The following is an 18,127-nucleotide window of genomic DNA, read 5'->3' as shown; positions in this document are numbered from 1 at the left end:
TATTTTCAACAATTACCTCCAAGTAAGAGTATGAGTGGTAAGACATTTTATATTTTACTGCACCTCTATAACACCTGTATACTAAACACATCGTTTTGAAATAAATATTTTCAAAGAAAATATTTCCTCTCAAAAGTATAATACTCAGTGTTTTCAAGAGTAGAGAGGGAAGGATACGTATATATGCTGTTACTGGAAACTGGTTCAATTTGCAGAAGTGATATTTGAAAATATTTATCAAAAGCCTAAGAAGTATATATATATTCCTTTGACCCAGAAATTCTAACTCTTAGAAAATCTACTTCTAGGAGTTTCTTCTCAGAAAACAAGTGCAGGCAAATGCATAAACAAAGATGTTTGCAGAAGTGTTGCGTATAGCAGCAAATACTGCACACAAGTGAAAAACCCATTAATTGGGGGTGATTAAATAAATTACTTTAATGGGATACGAATAGCAACGATGTAGGTCTATACCACATATTTTCACGCGGTATGAAAAAATGTACTGAGAAGTTTATAAAGTATGTTATAAAACATGGTCTATTCATATGCCCCTATTTCTGTTCAAGAAAATATATAAAAGCTGCTAATCTTGTTGGCTCCCTCATTCCCCGAAAAGAAACTACAATCTTCAACTTAGCCTCTATCTTTGTACATATCTTCTCTGCATTTCTAAATACATTTATGTGGCCTAGAAAATACAGAATTGTTTGCTGCTTGAAACCCAGGTATTTTTCTGTGACTTTGATTCTCCTTTCATTAGTACGTCTTGGAGATCTGTATTATCTTTGTGTACATATCTACTACATAACAGGCTGTTTACATTTTGGTGGTATTAAAAAAAAAAGGAAGAGAGGAAAAAAAAGGACAGAAAATAATCCAGCTCTTTAAGAAAAGAATTATGGTTAAATAAATTAAGGTATATTCAATTCACAGATTACTGAAAGCCCTTAAAGTCATGTTATTGAAGGTTAACAACACAGGAAAATGTTTGTTAAACAGATGATGACACAAATATATTTTTAAGTTTATTTATTTAAATAATCTCTACACATGGGCTCGAACTCACAACGCTGAGATCAAGAGTCCCATGCTCCCCTTACTGAACCATCGAGATGCCCCTCAAACAAATCATATGGTCTCAATTTTAACACACACACACACACACACAGCACACCAAAATGGGATTCAGTGAGGAAAAGATAAAGGTACATTTTACCTTTTCTTTATTTCCTAGATTTTCTACGTTATGTTTAGACGCAGAATTATCTGTCTAAATAAATATCCCCAGATACTCTCTCAAAAGAGATTATACAAATCTAAAATATGTACATAGATTAGCTTCTTCTACCTTCAACATCAGAACAGAGGTAACGGTTACTTGTTTAATTCAGTTTTAACTAAGCTTCACTTATTTCCCCTTCACGTTTTCTCCCCCTCTTTGAAGCTGCGTCAAACACAAACCCTTCTCATTTAAAAAAATTGAGATATAACAGACATATAACACTGTATCAGTTTTAGGCGTACAACATAATTACTTGGTATATCAATATACTGCAAAGTGATGGACTGCTCAATAAGTTTAATTAACATCTGTTGCCAACCACATATAGTAAAAAAGTCTTTTTTTTTTCTTGTGATGAGAAAGTTCCAGGTAACTCTCTTAGCAACTTTCAAATACACAGTAAAATCCTTCCCATTTAAAAAATGCTTAGCTGGCTTTTGAACTACTTTCATCAGCTGGAGCTAATTCTTACTTTGGCAATTTTAGAAGCTTTTATCTACATTTTAATTTTTATAATTTCATTTGAAGATAAACTGTTTTTAGCACAAGCACATGAAACTGTTCATCACAATACAATCACTTGTGGCTGTTACTTATTACCTTTTTTTTTTTTTTTTGTCGTGGGAAATAAGGGTATAGTCTCTTGGCTCTCTACTCAGGCCCACCAAAGGAGTTTTCCTTCAGGAAAATATGAGGAAAAGGTGACCGAGAGTGATGAGAGGCTCAGACAGACCCTGATCTGTGCACAGATTTCATTTATCTTTTATCACTGCATAGTACTCTGCTCACGTGTCATCTGATTCAGCTGTTTCTCTACAGATTTACTGATGGCCCCTGATCTCATTTCTGGTTTTTCTGGACTTAGTCTGCGATGAATAACAGACTTGTGCACATATAAATCCTAGGAAATGAAATTGCTGGGTCCAAGGGAATGCAGATTTAAACTTTTGTACACAATCCCCACTTATCCTACAAGTTACCATGCCAATTTATTCTTCCACCGGCCTTGCTCAACATATCCTCACAATATACCAGTTTCATGGATGATAAGTAACTGCTGAGATATCTGAAAACACTCCATATTCAACTCCAGTACCTACCCATAGGTTCCTTAATAACACCGTAATAATCTGGTGCATCATTAGGATCCACGGGTTCAAGGAAAGGCCAGGCCATCTTATGGGCCTATGGAGGGGGGGAGGCAGAAAACAACATTATTGTCAGGTGGAAATATTCATTTCATTTAAGTTTCCCAATTGAGTTACTGTATCAATCAACCCCTAAACTCCAGAAGTCAGTTTAAACCTGAGAGATGAAATTATTTTATAATTATTTTATACTGGAGTTTCACTCTAGTCATCAATCATCTCGGGTGAGCATACCTTGTACTAAGGGTTCTCGAAGGGTGGGCTGAGGACCTCAGCACTAGCATAGAAGTCAGAAGCTTGTACTCTCATCCCTACGTGATAACCTGTTACCTGTATAGCTGGAGGGAATAGGTTCCAAGTGTGGAATGGTTCCCACTGATAATGTGGTGACAGAGGTACGCTATTAAATAACTTCATCCACATACTGAGACCACTGTTCTCTTTTCAGTTCTTTTTTTAAAATCTGTATTTTCCTTTAAAGATTTTATTTTTGAGTAATCTCTACACCCAAGGCAGGCTTAGACTCACGACCCCAAGATCAAGAGTCGCATGCTCTTCTGACGGAGCTCTCCCCTCCCTAGAATTTAATCAAATTGTTTTTCAATCTACAGTGGTGAGGTAAACTTATCTTTAAAAATTAAATCTAGGTTAAAAAAGTGAGTCATTTTAAAACTGCGTGTTAGATAAACAACTGTGTTCCTGCGTGGAGACGGTTAACCTCATGAAATCGGCATGTGAAGGACTGAAGTCTGGAGTACTTCACTAGGCTAGCCAGGAGTCAGGAAATAATCACAGACTCTGTGACTGGAAGGTTCGAACCCTAGAAACGTCTCCAAAGTCACGCTGGTTGACTTCCTCTTCCAACGCTGTGCACAGAGCGGTTTCTCACCTGTAAAGAACGAAGCACCCTTTTTAAGCCCTCATAATCTTTCTCTGTCAGCGGCGTGAGCACTGTCATGGCATCCTCTGTTGACTGGCACTGTGGACAGACATACTCGTCAATGAGCTCTGCCTCACTCTGCAAGATGCCAACGCAGCGCCCATGGTACCAATTCTGACACCGATCACAGCCAATATAGAATCTGCAAGATCCGAAATGGAAATGTGAGTTCAAAACAGATGGGATCGCATTACACAATTTATTTTAAAGAACACTAAAACATGCACCTGAAAAGATTCTAACTCTGCGTATAAAATAGTTTTAGTATTACAACTGTTTTAATACTTTTGCAGCTTGGCATTCAACTGTGTTAATTTAGTGTTTCTGATGTTAAGAACAAGCAATAAAAGTTTATTAAGAACACTGTGTAGGGGCGCCTGGGTGGCTCAGCTGTTAAGTGTCTGCCTTCGGCTCAGGTCTTGATCCCAGGATCCTGGGATCAGACCCGCATCAGGCTCCCTGCTCGGCGGAAAGCATGCTTCTCCCTCTCCCATTCCCCCTCTCTCGCTTTGTCTCTCTCTGTCAAATAAATAAAATCTTTACCAAAAAAAAAAAAAAAAGAAAGAAAGAAAGAAAGAAAGAAAAAACACTGTAATAGTGGAGAGAATTAATACGAAGAAAAATGCAAAATATTTAATTAACTTTAAAGCTCAAAACAAAATAAACCAAAAATCTTTCAACTAGTACTGTATCAAATGGGAAGCTGGTACTGGCCACCCAACCGGGAGTTCAAAATCCTATAAGCTAAGAACAGAGTCTCAGAAATTATACTCAAATTAGTGTTTTTTTTTTTTTTTTTTTTACCCCTAACATACAATAAAGCGCCATTTCAAACACTGATAAAGTCCAAACAAGTCAGGCTATTTTAATCTCATTAATTTCTATGTTACATATTGAAGAATCAAGTCGACCATTAAACGATATTTTCCCCCAATGCATCTCAAACATTCACTATGAAGCAACATAAATTTTGAAGGGGAGGTAAAGAGGGAAAAAAAGAGAAAAAAAATTGGAAAGGAATTTGTAATGTAAGTGTATAATATATGCAGAAAAAGATCTTGCTTTTTATTTTAAAATAAATAAGTAACCAGTCAGAGCAATTTGGCTTCCTAAATTATTAAATATGATGCTCTTATCAGAACTCACTGTGACTCATCATAAGGTGTTCTGCAGATACAGTACAATTCCTCACTGCTGCCCTCTTGTGCCCGTTTACAATCATTACAGATGTACACATCCATTTTCTTAGCCTCCTTTTCTGTGATGCCAACACATTCTCCATGATACCAGTTAGTACAAAGATCACAGCCAATATAGAACCTAAAAGTATTCACAATGAAAATGACAATGTAATTGTCATTTTGAGCTGCATGATACTTAAATCTGTCTTCCCTGTCCTGATTCACTTTCTTATAGGATTACTTTCTGCAATGAGTCAGCTAAACATCCTGCATCCGACCATTCTACCCCTGGCAAACTACAGCATCTGACTCTGTATCAAGTGTAGAAACATAAAATCACTCACATCAATTTCAACAAATACACTGTTTAGTGAAATATGGGTCTTTAAAAACATACTGGAATTTGAAAAAATAAACAACACACTGATGGTAATGTCTCCCTCTTAATGAATGTGTATAAAACTGTAACAGGCACAAAAACCAAAGCCAAAGAATCAAAGACTTACATCTGTCAAACCTATGCCACAGAAGCCATTTCAAATTCAGGGCTATTTCTTAGATAGGTTTGAAAATGTATCTCACAGTTTAAATTTGAAAACAAAGCAAAGCGCAAACACCAAGAAGTTACACTACAAGGAACATGCAGGTCAGCCAGGTGTAGAAGATAAATGGTCAAAATGTGGTATGAAGAAGAAATCCAAGAAAAGTATATGTGGTAATTCAATTTCTACTAAATTTTCTAAATTAACATGGGAATTTAATTATAACAGATTACAACAAGGGCCAATTTTTCAATGTAATGTATGTGACAATGTGGAGAGTGACTAGGTTAATTACCTGGTAAAGAACTGCTTCAACTCAAAACGGGGGAGACGCAGTGTGGAGTGTGGTATGGGAACAGGTAGCCAAGACAGCAAGTAACTGGCGAGCTGGGGCGCTACGGGTACGTAACTGAGGGTAATCACATGCAGTTAAACCTCAAGGCTTTGTAATGTAAGATCCCAAATGACAGAATGAATGAAAAGCATCTCTACGACAAACACAGAGTGCATCTGAAAGTGCTGGCAGCGTGATGTAGGAACGCCGTGTAAAAACCACAGCAAGAATGAGTGTGGACCCTAAGGGATCTGACCGGCTTGCTGATGTGGTTCTACCCAAGTCTTTCTTGGTAAATTCACCTGGAGAAATGGAACTGGTCCTCAAACTAAAGTGCCATCTGAATGTAAAGGAGAAATAATATAGGACTGTGTAGTTCATCCGAGTCCCACTAATTTTTTTATTTTGAGAAGTGAGACTCCTGCATGATTTTCACTAGGGACTGGGCCTTCAGGGTGTTTCTGGATGTGGCCTTCTGGATGGCAGGCAATGTATTCTGCAAGTGAGCTCACGACTTGAATTTCAAGTGTTAGTCACTCTCACTAGATTCCCAAACCAGCCTAGTTTGGTACAAGAGATTACAAAATACTCTTAAAAAACACGAACTCATCCCGACTACAACAGGGAGTGGATGAACTTGGCCTATTGAAATTTTAATAACAACAAACTGAAAAATAGGAAATACCCATGAGACGATGAGGCGATCGCAGTAGAATGAGGACATGTTCATGCGTGCCTCATTTTAGGCAGCGTAAGTATGACAAAAACGTGTGTGAGATGAATCTCTGTGATCTGAATATTTTAAATAAGCCAAAGAAGTCTAATTTTTTAAATGAAGTCCATAAGCAGATATTTTTGTAAAGAAAGTAAATCATGTTCTGTTTTGCTCTGTAAATCGCTGAGTATTCTTGTGCTTAAAGGGAGGCACGCTTGTTTTAGACTAAGGGCACAGTCAGTTAGCAGGGCCCCACTTTCCACATTATCTGTCATTTCCAATAAAGACAATGAAAAGGGAAGACGCCAAAACTGAGGTGCTTAATTCAACACACAGCTAAATCTAGCAACAGAAAGTGTTGATCTAGCACCTGGTTATAATTTTAAATAGCACCGCCAATGCAGCTTCAAAGTTGCAACTTAAAAAACGTGATTGGAAAGATCACAATTTTATTTTATAAATTGATTAGGCATCCACTGAAGGTAGATATTAAGCATGGCTAACCCTAAATAATCATATATTTTTAGCACAAACTTCTTGGTTACTGCAAAAAACACTAGTTAACCTTGACTTTAAAAAGCTGGCCTACATTTAAATACTCAAAATGAAAACTAAATACTTCGTTGAATGATAATGATAACAAAAAATGAAACTACATTCATGGATTAGTGTTTTTAAAATCTTGTATATATCACCAAATACAAGTCACAACAGCCAAAAACAGCTTCCAGCTGCCATGCTTTATTATCACATTTTTGAGTGTCATTCTTGAAGACTGAGTGAAAAGAACACTCCAGAGTTTGTCCCCGAGAGTGGGAACTTTGACAAAAATAATGTCAGTATTACAATACCAAAAACATAGAATTGCTTAAAATTAAACAATAAAAACCCAAAACCACTCAAACTTGAAACCTTGTGCACCATTCATATCAGATAGTGGCTAAGATTTGATGTAATCGTAAGGTCGTGAACAGGTTCCAGAAAGGCTGCTCTCAGCTTTGGGCAGCAGTAATAATAGACCTCCTTCTCCAGATAACATTACTAATTGATTTGGAGTTAATCCAGAGAGAAGAGGAGAAAGCAAAAGAGCAACAGAAAGCTTGTTTTTGACAGAAAAGAATACGATGAAGAACAAACATGAATCATGAACACGTAAAATACAAACATTTTTACTTCTCTAGTGTCAAGTTTAAGAACATCAGCTACAGACCACAGACAAAACATCATTACCCTTACTTTCAACTACTTTCATTGACATTGCTACCAATACATTCATTTTCTTCGCAACTGGAAATTTAACAGCTAAACTTTTAAGAAAATAAACTAGAGCCCGAAAAGATCTACTCACTTAGATTCATCATAAGGCGTTTTACAGATACAGTAAAGCTTTGTGTCCTTCTTAGTTTCCTTTGAGGTAGTAGAGATCATTTTCTTCTTCTTGGACTTGGAGCTTGAGTCTCTTTCTTCTTCTCGCTTCCTCTTCTGGGAAGCCACAGGCAGTGTGGCCGTGGCCGTGGCCGTGGCCAGGGGGCCTGTGTGCTGCGGGGGAGGTGGAGGCGGGGGTGAAGGCGGAGGGGCTGGAGGCGCAGGCGGTGCTGCAGGCGAGGTGGCCGCCACCGCTGTGGCCTGCACCATGTCTTTCTCTTTCTTAATTTTCAAGTCTCTCTTGAGTTCTTCCTGTTGTCAATTAAAGACAATACAAGACTGTCATTGGACTTAATGTAAATGCGCGACTTTGGTCAGTGCATGTGATCAGAGGACTTTACATGACCTTCCTTCTTGCCTTACCTCCCTTGTCGGAGCAGCTCCACAGTTCAGCCTAGTGTGAGGGAGGGGAGTAACTGGAGTGTCCTAACCATACTCTGAACCCAATCAAATCCATGAGAAATATAAAGGGAAGATTATGCAACAACTGGAAAGCTGCTATCTTCAAAGAAGATCTGACAGAAAGATGACCAATTTTCTGAAAACAATGGCCCTCCTGGCCTGCCCGTGTTGTGTCTTGATTATTTCAGCTGTTGCTCAGAATGGATTCAAGTGTCCTCACCCACTGACTGCTTCCTTCCGGCTGCTCTCTGTCTCGTCCTTGGAGCGAGACCCACCAAGAACTGAACATGACACTCAAGATGTGATCTTTGACCAGCCCCAAAAACTGAGTGAGAGACAGACTTGCCTTGCCTTGACTATGCTCCTATGTCTAGAACTGAAGAATGCAGGGAAAGCTATTTTAGCAATACACATTTTGACATAAATTAATATCCTTACTTCTCTTCATGTGAAATACTTTATAGACACACCTCTGTTACCTAGTGCTACAACTTCTTCTTTGAAATGCTTATTTCCCTAGAGAAAAAAAAGCTATCGTCATTGGCATCCATGTATAAACTTGGTGTGAATAAGTCACTGCTATGACCAAGCTTTTAAACATCACACACACACAAATTTAAGTAATCTCTACATCCAATGTGGGCCCGAACTTCACCCCGAGATTAAGAGATCAACAGTCGCATACTCCAGTGACTCAGCCAGCCAGGCACCCCTGTAAACATCACAAAATTCTAACAAATAAATCTGAATGGTCTTGGTTTTATGACTTTTTTTTCTATCTAACATCTAGATAGTCTTGTGAGAAGGTAAAGCTGTCTGACTATTCAGCAACCGTTCTCTTTTTTTAAAGATTTTGTTTATTTATTTGACAGACAGAGATCACAAGAAGGCTGAGAGGCAGGCAGAGAAAGACGGAGAAGCAGGCTCCCTGCTGAGCAGAGAGCCCAGGACCCTAGGATTATGACTTGAGCCAAAGGCAGAGGCTTAACCCACTGAGCCACCCAGGCGCTCCTGAAGTTGCTTTTTTAAAAGAAATCTTTGATAATTTAAAAAAAAAATTTTTAAGGATTTTACTTATTTATTTGCAACAGAAAGATGCAGAGGGACAGAGCACGAGCAGGGAGAGAGGCAGAGGGAGAGGCAGACTCCCTGCGGAGCCAGAAGCCTGACGTGGGGCTTGGTCCCAGGACCGCAGGATCATGACCTGAGCCGAAGGCAGATGCTTAACCGTCTGAGCCACCCAGGTGCCACAACCCTTCTCTCTTTAAAAATAAAGTCTAAACTTCTTCTGAGGGAAGAAAGTAAATTGTGGGTGCTCTTTTTCCAGTTAATATGATGTGTTTATAACATAATGAAATAGATTTTAGATGGTGCAGTGGGGTGGGGTGTCCGGCTGGCTCAGCCGGTAGAGCAGGCGACTCTTGAGCTCACGGCTGTGAGTCTGAGCCCCATGCTGGGCACAGAAGTCACTTGAAGAAAAAAAAAAAGTTACAGTGCTTACACACTTTGATCCCCTGCTCCAGGAACATACTGAGGATAGTAAAATATAAAACGGAGAAGACTGAACAGACAGACCCATGCTTGAATAAGATACAAACGTCTCTATGAAATGGAAACACAAAACTGCAGACCTGCGAGATTCCAGAATCAGAACTAGGGGTGGAAGCCCAACCACAACCCGCTTCTGCAGAGAGAAGGGACTCGCGTGCTTTGTGGGAGTGGGCCTCAAGGACAGGCTCCCGGCTTGATGGAAGGGTTGGCTGGTCTGCTGGGCCTCCAGAGAGGAAACAAAAAGAAAACTCTCACTTCGGTGCAGATGCTGTGCACCTCGGTGACTCAGTTGGTTGAGTGTCTGACCCTTGACTTTGGCTCAGGTCATGATCTGGGGCTGTGAGATGGAGCCCCACATCGGGCTCTGTGCTGAGATGAAACCTGCTGAAGATTCTCTCTCTTCCTCTGCACCCCACGGACCCGCTCCCACTCTCTCGAAAAAAGAGAAGAAATAACTGAATCTGAATTCATTCCAAATGCAATTTTATAGAACAATTTGACAAAAACTTTGTAATAATTGTGTCTGAGACGTTGAAAGAGCTAAATGAAGGTTTAATTTAATAAGAAATTATTTTAACTTAGTAAGAAATTATTTTATCGGGAAGGTTTAATTTAATAAGAAATTATTTTAACTTAGTAAGAAATTATTTTATCGGGGCGCCTGGGGGGCTCAGTGGGTTAAAGCCTCTGCCTTCGGCTCAACTCATGATCCCAGGGTCTTCGGATCGAGCCCCGCATCGGGCTCTCTGCTCAGTGCGGAGCCTGCCTTCCCCTCTCTCTGCCTGCCTCTCTGCCTACTTGTGATCTCTGTCTGTGAAATAAATAAAATCTTAAAAAAAAATTAAATGGCTTTAAAGTATAATGAATGCAGAAAAATATTCAGTATATGTTGTCTCCAGTGTGATTGTATTTCTGTATAAATTATGTTTATACAAGAATATATCTATTAAAAATAATATATACAAGATATATTCTAAAAATTATTTTTAAGTGGTCATTTTTGGAGGGGGGCACACTGACTTACACATTATTTTTACTTGTTGGCCAAGCTAATTACTTTGAAAGACATCTGAATGTACATGTCCAATTTATTTACTTATATGTAAAGAATACAGACTATTAGCAGAACACAGAGTGGAAATAGCGTATGACACACGTTAGATGTTAAATAAATAGCTGCTGAGTGAACTGAATGGATAAGTCACATTATACAGACGATTCTGCAACCTGAATTTTTCATTTAGGCATCTATCACTGAGAATTTCCCCAAAGAATTAAAAACAAAAAGCACCAATCCTAGCACACCCTTTTGTTAAAATGGGAGTCCACTGTGTGGACACTCCCAAATGTATGTATGTATGTATGTATTTATTTATTTATTTTTAAAAGATTTTATTTATTTATTTGACAGACAGCGATCACAAGTAGGCAGAGAGGCAGGCAGAGAGAAGGAAGCAGGCTCCCCGCTGAGCAGAGAGCCCGATGCGGGGCTCAATCCCAGGACCCTGAGATCATGACCTGAGCCGAAGGCAGCGGCTTTAACCCACTGAGCCACCCAGGCGCCCCTCCCAAATGTATTTAATCCAGTGGTTCCCAGCTGAGGGTGGTGCTGGTGCCTCAAGTATGTGAGAATGTAGGTGGAGGAGACAAGGTCATTTCTTGGGTTGAAGGTGATGATACTAGCATTTAGTGCCCAATCTTATACTTTCTACAATATGTAAAAATCTGGCCTGTGGAAAAGGCCTGGTACTTTTTTTGAGAAATACTGATTACTAATCTCTTCTATGTGGATTTCAGACGGATTCCAAATTTCTGTTATAATGATTGGCATTCATTATGCCCTTGCTCATGTATCTTGCCTGTTTCTTAGATGAGTTTCTAGAACTGAAATTATGGAGTATCAGAATATCCACATTTTAGAGTTTTTTGCTACACACTGATGTAATGTTTTCCAGAAATACATGATATTTTCTCTAGAAAGTCTTTTCATTTCACTCCTTAGTATTTAGATTGATTATCCTTTTCTTAAAAAAATCTCCCCCCACCCCAAGATTTTATTTATTTGACAGAAAGAGTGCACAAGCAGAAGGAGAGGGAGAAGTAGGCCTTCCGCTGAGCAGGGAATCCAACGTGGGGCTCGATCCTAGGATCACCTGAGCTGAATCCGGCACTTAACCAACTGAGCCACCCATGCATCCCTAGGTTGACTATCTTTTTAGATGTTTACTGGTATTTGGCATTTTTTTTTTTTAAAGATTTTATTTATTTATTTGACAGACAGAGATCACAAGTAGGCAGAGGGGCAGGCAGAGAGAGAGGAAGGGCAGCAGGCTCCCTGCTGAGCAGAGAGCCTGATGTGGGACTCGATCCCAGGACCCTGGGATCATGACCTGAGCCGAAGGCAGAGGCTTTAACCCGCTGAGCCACCCAGGCGCCCCGGTATTTGGCATTTTTATATTTGAAAACTGTTTATTTGTATGTCTTACACATTCTTGTACTAGAGTATTCTTTTCTCTTTAATTGCAAGGTATTTAAAGTATACATTATATGTATATATTGTGATAGGATTCTCCTTATCTAGTTAAGTGATATTCGTTTTCTTACTGACCTTAAGTAAGACCTTACTCTTTAAGAGTAAGATCTTACTCAGTTAAGACCTTACTCTTTAAATTTTAGTAATACTAATTGTCATCCATGTCACAAAACTTTTTTCCTGTTTGTTACCTGTTTTTCAATATTGTTTATGGTATTTTCTTTCTTCCTATATAAAGCTTTTTCTTCTGTCATCAAATCTTTTTCCTTTGTGGCATCTGAAATCTGCAATGTGCAAAGTGGTTTTCCCTACTTGTCAACAAAAATGACAATTTTGCTTTCTTCTATTATTTCTGTGGTTTCCTTGTGAATATTACAATTTTTGATCTGAAGCAGATCTAAAGGTGAGGGGTAATATTTGCTACTATGAATTGGCTCATTTGTTTGACACTTTTCGCAGTGCTTGTAGTCTCAACATGTCGTGTGTGACCACCTCATTGAAATCTCTAATAAAATTTTTCTTTTGGGGTTTTGATACAATAATCCTACCATATACACTAAGAATTTTATCTCCTTTTTTCTTTCTTGACTTAATGCACTAGAAATTTTTGGAGGTGATAAATAACGATGTTGGTTTTTGACAATGTCATCTGGTTTCTGACTTTTGTGGGAAGATCCCTCATGTCTCAGAGTTGTGTCATGTTGGTTGGTGGGCTGATCAGTTTTTAAAAAAATATTTCTCGGGGCGCCTGGGTGGCTCAGTGGGTTAAGCCTCTGCCTTCAGCTCAGGTCATGATCTCAGGGTCCTGGGATCAAGCCCCGCGTCAGGCTCTCTGCTCAGGAGGGAGCCTGCTTCCTCCTTTCTCTGCCTGCCTCTCTGCCTACTTCTGATCTCTCTCTCTCTCTGTGTCAAATAAATAAATTAAAAAAAAAATTTCTCATCGTCTTAAAATATACAAGGTACTTCTAGGGATGCTTTAAATAGCCTACTTCTCTTTAGAAAAGCTGTTCAAATATATGTGAATAGATGTTTTCTTTCATTTTCCAATAAATCCCCTAAGGGAACAGAGGATTAGCAATGCCTACATGATCAGTTACATGTTAAGGAGGAAGTGCCTTAGTTAATGGGCAACTCTTTCTTTTCCATTCTTCCCACACTGACTTGCAGTTCTTGGCCTACCTTTCTCATGAAACATGGCTCCTGATAACTACTGGCGAGACTATGTCAAAGAGCATAAAAGCTATCTATCCCCAAGAGGGTTCTCAAAATGTTTTTCTTTAAATCGATAGACTGACCTCTTAGAGTGGCTACATTAGAGATTACAATACACCTTCAGATATAAGACCTCTGTCCTGTTTCAAAAGACACATGTCCCACTGTTTTTATTCTCTGTACAAAAATGTTAAGTTCTAGACACAAGCTGACATTTAAAGCTTAACCAAAGTTGCAGGGGGAAAAAAGAAAAGAATAAAGTTAAATGCTAAATGCTGGACACAGAAGGAAAGGAAATACCTTCTTACCTGCACTTCAATCTGTAGGTCTTTGTCCAGGAGCGCTCGCTTTTTTAGTATTTCAGCTTTGAGTTGTTCTTTGTGTTTGAAGAGCAGCGCAGATAGCTTGGTGGCATTCTGCTTGCTCCGTTTCTGTTCCACGCTCTCTTCACGCTTCCGTTTTTTTGCTGCCTGTTTTTCTTCTTTATCTATCTTATCCAAAATATACTTCATCACCTGGTTACACACAATCATTCTAGAGAGAAATAGACAATCCATGTGATGCTGGGCATTTCAGTCTGAAATGGCTTAAGAAATCATTTTTCTGTATCTCTATGGTTGATACACAAACTTTCTATGATTGGAAAGTTTCAAGGAGTGATTCAAACCAGTTATGAGCAGCGAGTAGTGCCAAGTGTTCTCATTTAACGAAGTGCAGCCAAGATTAAAAAAACAACAACAACTGTAAACTCAGGCCTCCTGAGCATGTGCACGCTAAAGAGGAAAGGCTGGTATTCAACGAGTCCCTGTGTTCCTGGGTTTTAACATTTCTCCCTACCTTTGATTCTCTTCTCTTTCGGCTGGAGTCATGGTCTTTTTCTGCTTTAAATGTTCTATTACAGCATTATGCTTCATCACCACCTTCAGGACAGAACAAAATCCCAAAGTGCATATTTTATATAATGACTGCAATTTGGTATACAGAAAACAACAGCAGAAATCTGAGCACGTGTATGTTTCCCAAAGAAACGGTAAGAATTTTATATCCTAATACAAATAAGATTAGAGCTACAACAGTATGGCCTGGGTGCTTACCGTGTACTGGGCACTGTGCTAAGTAAGCATTGGACATTACCTCAATGAGTTCTCCTAACAACCCTGAAGGGGATCGTTTTATAGAAGAGATCTGAGACATGAAAAACCCAATTCACTTGTTTGAGATTAAGCACTATAAGCTGTAATTTTTACCCAGCTATGATTCTCCAACAGCCATTTTTTTTTTTTAACATTACACTCTCTTCCTTCGAATCAATTTCAGATTATTTCCCCTCCTTCCCCATCCTACTTTGCACAGAGATTAGGATAAAGATAGACATTGTGATAATTCTCAATTTACAGACTACACAATAGTAAAAGCTGGGTAATGATGCATTTGAACATATACATGACATCAAGTTATAAGAATATTACCATACACGTTTAAAATCCCTTTGTTGTTTAAAAAAGTGCTTCTAACCACACTGTATTAGAATCACCAAACGTGCTAAGAGACCAGGTCTGAACTATTCCCCCCCAAAACGGAACGATGCTCCTAGGATGTGACAGAGGTGCTGACTATCGCCACAATGGTGATCATATTCCAACTATGAGTCTATCAAATCAACATATTGTACACCTTGAATTTATACAATGCTATACGTTGAACATCCCAATAAAGAATAAAAAATGCTTCCACATACATGACCTCATTCAATCATTACAATAATCCTGTATGGCTGGAAAAAGAGGGATTATTAATGAGGACATAGAGCTCAGAAGGGAGAGATGAGTTTCCCAGACTGTGAGTGGAAGACCCCGGAACTGAACGCAGGTCTCATTGACTTGGGAACACTTGAAATCCACACTCAAACGCCTCATATTAAGGCTGTCGATGCAAAGCGGTTTTCTCCAGTGATGCTACAGGGTCTTATACGTGTGACTTCACTTTAAGTAGAATAATTCTAACTCCTCTAAATGGCCTTATTACTTAGCTAAGCCGCTACTGGAGGATGCCACTTTTTATTTAAGCTACCGAACAGAAGAACGTCAACCTTTTTACGAGGGTGTGGTTAGAAATGCAAATGAGTTCCCACTGTCTATAATTTGCTTGGCCTACATGCAAACTAAGGAGCGACAATTGCAAATAACTTCAAACAAAGGGCTACTGCGCCTAAAGTGGCTTTGAGCTCGGGCAGACCTTCAAGTTTTGTATTCAGGGGTACTGAACCTCCTAACTCCATTCTTCCCATCTTAGTTCTCCTGGAATACAGGTAGTTCTTCTAATAAGCACTGATTGTTTACATCCAACCAAGAGTTCCAAGCCACGGTAGTCCTTCGTTACTCCTCGGCAATCCAGTGCTGCTTCTAAATTGAACCATCAATGCCTTTTGTCTCATCATGTCGGAAACCTAACACAGCCAACACTAGGTCTACTGCACAGCACAACCATTCAAGCTACTGAACATGCTGCTTTTACTTAATAACTTTACCTGTTTCTGAATGATTTCACTTTGATTAGAAGCTTGGAGGGTGTGTTCCCGCTTAATTTCTATCTGTTGCTGCTTCTTCTTTTGCTGCTGATCCCTGAGTTGCTGAACCCTTTGCAACTGCTCTTGCACACTGGCTGCCTGCACTGTAACCACATTCTGAATCTGGTGAGTCTGCACAGGACTGCTTTGCTGAATTTGAATAGGTAACTGGAGCTGGATTTGCTGGGGCACACCACCTTGCTGAGCCTGCATCTGAGCCACAACCTGGGACTGGATCTGAGACAGAACCTGGACTTGCTGCAGCGGAGGCACAGCAATGACTTGGGGCTGCGGCTGCTGTATCTGGAGCTGAGGACGGGATGGGGATGAAACAGTAACTTGACTTAACGTCTGTCCTGATGAAAGAGTTTGAGTTGGAGACTGTACCTGGGGTTGTGATTGTGGCTGGCCCTGGGAAGGTATCGGAAGAGATGTATGTGGCTGAATTGGAATCGGTTGTGAGGTTGTAGTCTGAACCTGGGATTGCTGTCCAGGAGACACTTGGGATGGAGTTGATGGACGTATTCGAGTCTGTGGTGGACTTTGGACGCGAGCAGGAGACTGTCCTTGGACATGACTTTGAGGCTGACACTGTACTGCGGCCTGGGGTTTGGAGGACTGTGCTTGGGTGGGTTGTGCTTCAGAAGGGACATGGGATGCAACAGTTGTTTGGGTCTGAACTTCAGGCTGAGTCTGAACTTCAGGCTGAGCTGGGGACGGGGGCTGGGTTTGGGGCTGGGGCTGAGCTGAAGGCTGAGCAGTCTGTGGCTGGGCTTCTGGAGGACTCACACTTGAGGACTGAGCTGGCGGCAGCGTTTTGGCTTGTTGCACCTGTGTCGGGGGTGATAATTTACTCTGTTTTTGTTCACTTGTACCTGTGAAAAAGAAAGACCAAATATTTCTATTACTCTAGAACATGGGACCTTGGTCAAGAAGAATTTGAAGGGGATTTTCTAAAGGTGAGAATTCTGAATTTCAGTATAGAAGACTGATGCCTTAGAAATGCGTTCCACAAACACACCTGAGCTAGGATTCTCCTAACTGGGGAGCCAGGTCCTGCTTCAAGGCTGCCCTCCGCATATGCTGCTAACTCTCCAGAGCGCTGGGTTTTAAAGCAAGGCGCCATCTCTGGAAATCAGCCAGGACTTCTGGCACAGGCTTAATGCTAAACCCTCCTTTTTCTCCTACGGCACGGTGAGGGCAGCTTGCAGGAGGAGGCTAACGAAGTGGTTCTGGACCTGCAGCTCTCAGATGGAGGCTATGAGCTGGACAGACAGACCCAGCCTCCCGGAGATTATCTGCAAGATTCAAGCGGTACCTACGAGGCTGGGCAAGAAGCAAGTGTGGGCAGGGTTAACATGACAGCCACTATTTTTTTGCTCCGCACCCCAATTTTCTGTATTTTTTAGGGGGGGAATGGAGGGGATAGGGAGGAATAAGAGACTCTGAGAGGGTGACCAGTCATCTCATAAGCCCACTGGCTTGAGGCACATCCCCCCAAAGATAAGCAGTGGGCCTCCCATCCCTCTATTAGCCCAGCCACTGGAGTAAGAACATGCAGCACTGCTGGTAACCCCACGTTCTACCTGCCGCTGTAGTGGAGACAGTGGTGGTGGTGGTGCTGGCTGCTGTGGCTGTTGTTGCCAAAGGTGTAAAGAGGAACCGCTGAACGGTCCCATTTGGCATGGCAGCTTGCATCAGCTGTTGTCCTGGACCCGGAAGTATAGTCACCCCCTGAGGTATCAACTGCAACTGTCCAGTCGTTTGACCTTGTCCTTGAATTACTACTGTCAAACCTTGATTGCCACCCTGTGAAGAACAGACAACATATAAACAGTGTTCATGGCATCAATCTGTAAGTATACCACTTTTACGGCGGTAAAATAATGTTACGGCGGTAACACAGTGAAAACATGTATGTGGATGTGCACTGAACAGCATCAGAAGGAATTCATCTAAGCTAAAATAAGAACATTTATGTGGAAAGACTGATGTTGTATAGTGGAAAAAACATGAACTAACAACCCAGAGTTCCAGTCCAACCTCTCCAAATGGACAGGCAGGTATCTGTCCACAAGTAACATTACTCTTACAGACCTGAATTTCCCCAATCTATATAATAAGGGCACGGAGGTAAATGGCTAACGCCTCCACAAAATTCTGATTCTTTATATCATGTTACTATATGATATATCTTATTATTTTATGATTTTCAAAGCATCTTTATAGATACTGTCTTGTTTGATCTTCACGATCGACTTGTGACTTTGTGGAGTAGGGAGAGAAAATATTA

At 40.3% G+C, this 18,127-nt stretch overlaps 1 protein-coding gene across 13 annotated transcripts in view; it reads right to left on the bottom strand.

Moving 5' to 3' along the window:
* BPTF (bromodomain PHD finger transcription factor) overlaps window positions 1-18,127 on the bottom strand; it is a 158,647-nt gene that overhangs the window by 10,430 nt on the left and 130,090 nt on the right. For 6 of the 13 annotated variants that reach the window (XM_044247603.1, XM_044247601.1, XM_044247604.1 and 3 more), the window contains 8 exons: window positions 17,418-17,643; window positions 15,796-16,709; window positions 14,106-14,188; window positions 13,577-13,802; window positions 7,494-7,822; window positions 4,520-4,693; window positions 3,323-3,515; window positions 2,386-2,470 (listed from right to left, as the gene is read on the bottom strand). In XM_044247603.1, coding sequence (XP_044103538.1) covers window positions 2,386-2,470; window positions 3,323-3,515; window positions 4,520-4,693; window positions 7,494-7,822; window positions 13,577-13,802; window positions 14,106-14,188; window positions 15,796-16,709; window positions 17,418-17,643 — 2,230 coding nt within the window. The remainder of the gene's footprint in view (window positions 1-2,385; window positions 2,471-3,322; window positions 3,516-4,519; window positions 4,694-7,493; window positions 7,823-13,576; window positions 13,803-14,105; window positions 14,189-15,795; window positions 16,710-17,417; window positions 17,644-18,127) is intronic. The other 7 variants (XM_044247606.1, XM_044247609.1, XM_044247612.1 and 4 more) reach the window with 5 other exon arrangements.

The sequence above is a fragment of the Neovison vison genome, chromosome 5 (assembly GCF_020171115.1).
Source record: "Neovison vison isolate M4711 chromosome 5, ASM_NN_V1, whole genome shotgun sequence".
Lineage (NCBI taxonomy): Eukaryota > Metazoa > Chordata > Mammalia > Carnivora > Mustelidae > Neogale > Neogale vison.
This window is presented reverse-complemented; position numbering and strand designations above follow the sequence as displayed.